The 9,115-nt window shown below is 38.4% G+C and overlaps 1 protein-coding gene across 1 annotated transcript; it reads left to right on the top strand.

The window, feature by feature from the left end:
- Nucleotides 1-3,109: 3,109 nt before the first annotated feature.
- On the top strand, nucleotides 3,110-7,289 carry LOC308102929 (uromodulin-like; the record flags this gene model as incomplete). Its single annotated transcript, XM_080452781.1, has 8 exons — nucleotides 3,110-3,201; nucleotides 3,922-4,704; nucleotides 4,942-5,219; nucleotides 5,602-5,744; nucleotides 6,225-6,467; nucleotides 6,797-6,956; nucleotides 7,056-7,137; nucleotides 7,270-7,289. Exons 1-8 carry the CDS (start codon nucleotides 3,132-3,134, stop codon nucleotides 7,287-7,289), a joined length of 1,779 nt encoding a protein of 592 aa, XP_080308907.1. The 5' UTR covers nucleotides 3,110-3,131.
- Nucleotides 7,290-9,115: the final 1,826 nt, after the last annotated feature.

Genomic DNA, 9,115 nt, shown 5'->3' with positions numbered 1-9,115 from the left:
ATAAAAGAAAAAAGACCATTACTGCATCAATAGTAATCAACAAACTATTCTATAAAAGCTGGTTAAACATTGGCCAAATTGTCAAATAATATAAGAAAGAGATAAAGATTGTGAACCAAAATCTTGTAGATCTGCTATTTTCACAATGTTTATCTGTGGAACAGAGTCAAAGCAAATGTAATGCCTCAACTCTTACGTTCCAAGTGCTTATCAGGGTGGGGGGTCCCCAGTTCAAATATGATTATTTTGGGGGGTCGTGGCCTGAAAAGGTTGAGAACCACTGGTTTAAATCATCTGCATTTGTTTTGTAACTTGATCTGGCAAATATCTTGTAGTAGTTTTATTGTGTTATGCATCACAGTGTTATATTGCCAAGCAAGCAGGCTAACCCACCAATCTAGAGCCCAAGTAGCTGAGCTGCATCACAGCCAAATATAACTAGTAGTCATTTATGATTATGAAACAACAATTTGATTCCCATCTTCCTTTTTCATGCTGATTATCAATAACAATTAGGCCTCATTAGTTAAATGTTTCTACAGTTACAACACTTTGAACACTATTGTCAAAACATTCTTGCCAACCACATTCTGGATTACAGCGCAATTACATTTTCCTAGTCTTTAATACAATTTGATTTAGATTATGTGTATTTAGGTGGGAATGTATTATTTCTGAGCCTATAATGCAGAAATATACCCACCCGGACAGATTTTTAGGACTCACCTTTTGAACTACATGCTTTTGTCCTGTAACATAAAACCAGGAAAATAAGTCACCAGTCGATGGCCAAAACGCAAAACCTCCTATCTGAAAAATTAACATTGTTGAGAAAATGAAAAAGAAAACTACAAAATGTTGTATCTTTTTAGCACAATGCTATTTTTTTATGATACCCATCACATAATACACCGTTTCTGGATTTCTGGACTATATTAAAATATTATATGTTAATTACACTGATTTCATATTGCAAATGCAGATAGGAGGTTATTCCCCACTTTTCCTGGCTAATTCTGCAGATAGGATTTTTTGGCATTTCAATGTTAAGTGATTGCATAACTAAATAATGACAAACTAGAAAAAGAGCACAGGTCTCCGCCAGGTCAGGTACGTTATTGTGGCCTCCTGGTGGCGCTATAATAGGCCAATGTGAAAAGGGTGCCATTTATTCTTAGGTCTTTCACGGCAATCAGACACTGCATTCATGATTTGAGGCACTTTGTTCCAAAAATGTGTTTTGATAAATTAGACCTTGCGGTGGCGCTATAACAGGCCAATGTGAAAAGGGTGGCATTTCTTCCTCGGCCTAGTGGGAATGTGCGTGTGAAAATTCACGGAAATCACAAGCTGCGTGCATAGTTTGAGGCTTTTTGTTCAAAACGGACCAATCCTGCAAACTTTGGAAGCCAACCATAGGCAATGAGGATGGAATATGGAAAATCGGACAGATTTGTGTTGATCACATGACTATAGAGATACTGTGAACCGATTTGCATGACGTTTGGATAAAATCTGTAGGAGTAATGTAAAAAAAAAAGGGTTTTGCACAAATCGGCCTCCTGGTGGCGCTATAACAGGCCCATGTGAAAATTGGGGTAGAGGTTCTGAATTGGCATCCAGGGAGTGTGTGTGCACAGTTTCGGAGCGACCGGGCCAACGGTGCCAGAGATTAGCTGCTAACACACAGACAGGACACACGGACGGACAAACGGACGGACGGACAGGGGCGAAAACATACTCTCTCGCCATGCCTTTAGGCCTGGCGGAGACAATAATACTGGCTGTAAATACATACATTTACAGCTGCAAACAGTTGCATCAGTGGTGTGGTTTTTCCGGAGGTATACAATAATCATTCCCTGCACGAGATGCGCGTGGTCGTGGGTATACGCTAGCGCGTTTTCAATGGATGAAATGGTTAGTATTTGCATTGAATGCTGGGCAATGGTGGGCAGTTTCTTGAGAATGGTCATGAGCTGATCTTGTCTGTACAGGTCAGGTAACACCCGTTTCTAAATTGCACATAATGCAGGAGGAATGGGCTGCCTGTTAGTGGAGAATGTTGCAGAGTTTGCTTGAGGCTATGGGGTGAGGGTCAGCTGTTGTCATATTATGAAAACAATATGAAAGTTCTGGCAGAAAAAGTGTAATATTTGCAACTTTTGCAACTCCACGAGATCGGGTGAGCACCTACAAAGTGCTATAAATTAGAATCAAAATGCAATGAGTGTTCTAAGGGTTAGGGTTATATATTTATATATGACTGTAATCGTCGCTAAAAACAAGAGCGATTACCAACAGAAGCATATTGGGGGATTTGGATATTTTTTTGGGGGGGCACTAACCACACGTTTAGCTGTGTTGCTCATTCCACGAATGCCCGATCCTTACAATCTGTACCTCATTGTAAAGGTGACTAATCAACAATAACAATAAAACACAATACCAATTAGTATTATTAAAGGGGAGAAATAATCGACCGAAGTTACGTTTCCAAACTTTTTTGTGGGAAGTTATAATGTTTATTTTGTTTTGTATTTCAATTATATTTTTGTTGTTGTTATTTTGTAGTTTTAGTTAACTATATGGGAGTACGGGGAGAGATCTATAACATTTTAAGATAAAGGGTTGTCCAGGAGGATTTCATAATTGTTGTCGTTATGAGTTTCAACAGTATTGTACTGCTTGACTGCATGGACGATAGAACCCAGTGACCCACACCTTGTAATGAGATACGTGTAGATATGACTCAGCTCTATGCCTGCTTTTATCGCCTTATCGGAACTAAAGACGATTCCAGTTTTTCACGTCTTTTTGTTACGTCACCTTCCCAACCATCAATCATGGAACGTCACTTCCGGAAATGGAGATGTTCAAAAAGTGGGCAGTCACTGTTGAGCTCTGGAGGCTTATAAATTCTCAACTCCAGTTTGAATCTTAACACACAACCTCTTTAAGGTAAGGTAAGGATAGGTAAATAATTGTATATTAGCACCTAAAGATTTCTGTATAATAACATATTTGGTCAATTTCTATATTTACATTCTATCTTTTTTTTCCTTTGTGATGTTGTAGTCTGTCTAAAAATGTTTTTTACATTTTCAACAGGTTTGTGACAGATCTCCAGGATGTGGACCATGAGAGTGTCAGCTGTTCTGTTAGTTCTGTTCATACAGAATGTTACTGGAAACAGTCCAGGTAAGCTGCCTCTAATGTCCTCTTATTGGTATAGATATGATGTTTAGTATTTTTACCGATTTCTTTAACTTTTAAGTGCTTTAAAGATTTTTTTACAAATTTTAAGTGCTTTAAAGTATTTGTACTCATTTTAACAACTTTTAAGTATTTATACTTATTTTTAACAACTTTTAAATATTTGTACTCATCTTAAGTAGTTTAAAGTATTTTCTTTACAAATCTTAACAACTTTTAAGTAGTTTTACTAATGTTAACAACTTTTAAGTATTTTTTACTCATTTTAACTACTTGTAAGTATTTTTACTCAATTTGTTTTCTTATAAATAATTGTACTCACTATGATTACTTTTTGCACTGTAGTTACTTTTTAGTCACTTTAGTTACTTTTAAATTGTAGAGCGTAAGTTTGTGTGTGTGTGTGTGTGTGTGTGTGTGGGTGTGGGTGTGGGTGTGTGTGTGTGTGTGTGTGTGTGTGTGTGTGTGTGTGTGTGTGTGTGTGTGTGCGTGTGTGCATGTGTGCATGTGTGGGTGTGCGTGTGCTTGAGCGTGTGCGTGTGTGCGCAGTTCTGTAGCTTGTTTCACCAAAATGACTTCTCTTAAATATAATAATGATAATAATAATAGTAATTATTATTATTATTATCATTATTATTATTATTTAATGTTCACACCTGCCATAATGAATAGCCTGATGTGTTGAATGACTAATTCCTTTCACAGGCACAACTTTCCTCGGCTGTGAATCCTGTCATGATCAGGCTAAATGCCTGGAGTCTCCCGTCAAACCAGAGAGAGGCGACACCTTCTTCAGCCAATCAGTCTCCTGTGTCTGTAGAGATGGCTTCGTCGGTGATGGCCTCACCTGTTACGATGTAAAGCTCTGCACTAATTCCTCCTGTTGTCACCAAGGTTACAGATGGTCACCAGAGAAAGGCTGTGTGGATGTTGATGAGTGCTCCCTCCCTGAGGCATCCTGCACCCATGGGTCTCAGGTCTGTGTGAACACACCTGGCTCCTTTGAGTGCCTCGTGCCTCCCTCCAGGGCCAAAAGATCTGTTCAGTTCTCCTGTGGCAATGTGGTTTGTCCATTAGGTCAGGACTGTATCAACTCTCGCTGTGTAGATCCCTGTGATCACTACACAGTACTGAATGATGCCTGGAGAGCGACAGATAACAACCCCCACTATACTAACTATCACTGTGACAATGTCAACTGGCAAGGGTGGTATCGAATGATCCTGGGGCAAAGCAGTGCCCAGATGCCAGAGACATGTGTGGAATCCTACAAGTGTGGAACGCAGGTTCCTCTATGGATGAAACAGTCTCATCCTGCAGAGTCAGATGGAATTGTACAGCGCAGTGTCTGTGGTACCTGGCGTTCCGACTGTTGTTGGTTGAACGAATTGAATCACGCACCTCCCATCCACGTCAAGAACTGTAATAGGAACTACTATGTCTACAAGTTTCTAAAGCAAACATACTGTCACGCTGCCTATTGTGCAGGTAAGTTGGTGCTGTAAAATTGTTCATAACATATTAATCTATAATATTACAGCTTGTTTGGTGGTGTTGAAGGCTTGAAAGCTATAGTGTGTTGTGTAAGTGTACATAAAATTAAGAATTGTTCCATATTTCCTTTACCTTCCTATCTTTCTCCTCTTTAGTCAACATTTCAGCTTCTAACCTTGTTTGTTAAAGATGTGCTGTAATAACTCTCAAACCTGGATTTTACCTTCCTAGATTTATCTCCAGTTCCTGTCACTCAACCCCCTTCAACTACTGTCACTCAACCCCCTTCAACTACTGTCACTCAACCACCTCCAGCTTCAACTGCTGGACTTATTTGTGGTCAGAGTCAAATCCAGGTTGGTCTGCTGCTGACTGGTCTGCAATCCTCTGGTCTGAATGGATCCTCTGGTCACCTGGCCGACCCGCGGTGCTCATCTTTCACAGAGCGTGATGGAACAGTGTGGTACCAAGTGGAACGTCAGGCTGACACCTGTGGGAACATATTGACAGTGAGGATTTGTCTGATAACTTGTAGCTGTTTTATAGGATTGTCTTCATCAGCAGTAAAGTTAGTTTTTTCTTTTGTGCTGTGGCTGCCAAAGTGATGTTGTTGGCCACAGTACAATATATATATATATATATATTATATATATTATATATATATATATATATATATATATATATATATATATATATATATATATATATATATATATATATATAGTTGGAATCCAAACTTACTTTGTGGTTGGACAGAGGTTGTTTATTTATTTACTCATTTTTTTCAGTCATTCTGTTTAATTATGTGTTGTACTTGTATACTGATACTGTGTGTCCAAGCTGGCTAGATGATTGACTGGACTGACCATTCTGTTAACCTCTGTCTTTCAGACCAACAACACCCATGCCATCTACTCCAACAGTTTATTTATCTATCCTGCAAATAACTCACTTCCTGTGAGTTTTCCCTTCTCCTGTGTCTATCCTCTGGACACAGAGACCAGCCTAGATGTGGCCATCAGACCAAACCTTCAGTGAGTAACCTATTTTCAAAATTGCAAATGATAGTGAAAACACAGTGAATATACAATGTATTGCGGTACAATAAATGTGAACTGCATTGCACCAAACAGCCTCAGTACAGAACTGTGAAAACACAGACAAATGAAAAAAGGTTACAGATTTAAGTGTGTTTTGAATGGTTCTTTATTAATTCATCTGCCATTGTTATAATGGCCTCTAGTTGCTGTCATACAAGAAGAGACTAGTATATTACATTTCAGGCTTCAACTTGTTTCCCTGCTGTCATATTTTGATCCAGGCTAGAGAAACTACAGTATTTGTATGCCACATTTTATACTTAGTTAATGTTGGCCATTAATATGTATTTTTTTCAAAGACAGTTCTTAAGTTTGCACTTAAAAAAATTTCTGCTATAGTGACAGCCAGCCACTCGGCCAAACCAAACCCATCTGATACCGTTTGATCCTTTAAATGATATGTTTCCTTGACAGGCTTAAAGGTGGCACGTCAGGTGTGGGTTCACCAACCAACACCTCCATGTCCTTGTTCCAAAACTCCAACTACACAGAGCCTTACCCAGCAGGCCCAGTCACCCTGCCAGTGGGCTCTGCCCTGCATGTAGGAGTATCTGTAGGGGAAACAGATCCAAGGTTTGCGGTCGTTCTGGACGACTGCTACGCCACTCACTCCTCCAGCCCTGATGACCTCATGCGATACTTCCTCATTCAAAACAAGTATGTTTCATTCTTCAGCCTCAGCAGATGGCTTGTGTCACAATAAACAAACAATGAAAGAGAGCGTTGGGTGGGAGTGGGGTATGGGGTTGTGATATCAACTATAATGTGAAGTCTTAGTCCAGAGTCTTTGTATGAATGTAAAATCCTTATGAAAAGAGAAGAATGTTGGATGCAACAGTGATGTCGCATGAGTCTACAATAGCGTAGCATTTATAATGTGAAAACTGTTTATTATAAGTTTAGTGTCTTAGTATGAATTTAAAATCATTTAACTAAAAAGAAAAGACTGACGGATGAGCCTACAACGTGACCCTTCTTTTCTCCAGGTGTTCTATCAACCGTCGTCAGGTGAAAGTGGATGAGAGCGGCTCTTCCCTCCAGGCTCGTTTCTCTGCCCTGCTCTTCCTGTTCCATGGAAACTACAGAGATATCTACCTTCACTGCAGCCTCCACCTGTGTGACCAGAGAGCCTCCTCATGTTCTCCTGTAAGTTTCACACTTTCTTTCCACACTCTGCTGTTTCACACCAGACAGTTAAGTCAGTAGCAAACTGTGTGCTTACTGCTATTCCTTCACCATTCACAGGTTTGCTCAGGGAGGCGTCGCCGTCGTCGCTCCGTTTCCACACCTGTACGCTTCAAACCCATCACCATTGGACCAATCACCTGTGAGTATCAAGAACAACAATTATTTTTTTATATTTTATGAAATACAAGGATCTTAAGTGCTGACATCTCAATAATGTTAAAGTGGATTACATTAGTTTTTTTGTGTTTTTCTCTTTGCTTTGGATCTTCAGGGGACAAGCTAGTGGAGTGAACCAGCGGACATCGTTAACTGACTCCAATATATTACATTTTCTAATCGTATGATTTTTATTTGGTGCGTAGGTTTCATAAATATGCTATGCTATGATTAATCTAATCTAACTAATCATTAACCATTTTTATATTTCTCTCTTCTGAAAAAAATAAACAAATACTGTCAATAATATGGTTACAAATAAATGATGATTTGAGCATTAAATGGCAAATCTGTGTCTGCTTCTTCAAGGTTCAAGTCCCAAATAAATCATTATATAGTTATTTAGTAAATATAGAAATATGTGAATGATCAATGATGAAGTATATTTATACAAAAATAGAATATATGTAGCCTCAATGCTTATAAAAGTGCTTTAAAAATGTAAGAAAACACACTGATCAATGAATGTTTTTCATATCCTTCTTGACATAAAAATGTGATGTCAAGAAGGATATGAAAAACACATAAATTAGTTATGACACACATTTAATGTGTGTCATAACTAATTTAACTCAATAATGAAAAAACAAGGTGATACTGACAAGCACTTCTATTCAAACATCAGCTATAACTGAATCCTCCCTGTGTACACAACAGTAGATTATTCACAATACACACAATTATTAAACATAATATATCCTTCTCAGTAGGATGAATATCCAATGATTGGGCCATAATATACAGTACAATACCACAAATTATTTAACATTATCCAATCAAATTCCACTCACCTTTATCTTGATGAACCAATGAAATCGTTGTTTTAGGAGTTTTTCAGAGTGAATTCTTGCACAGGTGTCTGTGGACCAAGGGTGATCTTTTATTTAGTCTTTGCTTAGATTATTATTATTGCCAGCTTGCTTTGATTCTAAGTTGTGTTGTTTTTGTTGTTGTTGCTGCTGTCTTTTGTTCAGAGCCAACAACAGAGGTGCAGATAGTAACGATTACTTACTCTCATTCACTCATTGAGTGGCAAAACGGTCTCAAAATCATACTTTTAGCTCATAAACAAATGCAAACAAGGTTAATTCGTTATTTCAATGTTCTGGTAAAGCCCATCCATACCTCCAGCATAGCTGCCTTCGGCTTGGGTTGTTACACCAATACTACAGTAGTAACCTACCAAGTTTGATTTGATTTGGACATATTTTACATATCGTCTCTGTCGGGTGGAAACCTCATATGTCCAAAACGGTTACTGTTCAGGATCACCGGCTTCGAATGCTATCAATGCATTGAATGGGAGATCATTCGAATCAGGTGTCAGGATTCAAATTCAAGCAGCAAACGTAGCAGATCTACAAGCTCAAAACGCATGTGGGTGCGTGCACAGGGCTACACTCTATTTTACATCTCACATTTTGTATGTTGCCAGGAAGCAGATAATGTCTTGCTTTGTAAATTATTTGTGCAGTTTTAAAATCCACCAAATCGAAAAAAACATTCATTTGTGTGATCATGATATCCTACGTTAAAAGCAATAAGAATAGTCAATAACGTATTTGTATAAAGCCCTCCCCCCACGAGAGAAAGAAAAATAGAGCCCACCGAAAAGATAGAAAGTAATAAAAAATGTATAAAAAGGCCATGAGGAATAGGCCTACATAGACAGAAGTGTTTCCACCAAGCCAATCATATGAACTAATACAGCCACCCTGTCACAACTAATAACCTTCAACAACAACAACCACAACCACAACAACAACACATCAGACACACTGTAGATCCACATCATTCTTCAACAAGGCTTTGCCTCCTTTTTTGATTGATTGAATACTTTATTTAGAAAATACATGGAAACAGTATATGGAAGTACAATTCACAATACCCGGTCCTCTAAA

Source organism: Gymnoscopelus braueri (genome assembly GCF_963280865.1).
Source record: "Gymnoscopelus braueri genome assembly, chromosome: 16".
In the NCBI taxonomy this organism is placed as follows: domain Eukaryota; kingdom Metazoa; phylum Chordata; class Actinopteri; order Myctophiformes; family Myctophidae; genus Gymnoscopelus; species Gymnoscopelus braueri.
The sequence above is the reverse complement of the archived record's forward strand: the minus strand, read 5'-3'. Positions and strand labels throughout refer to the sequence as shown.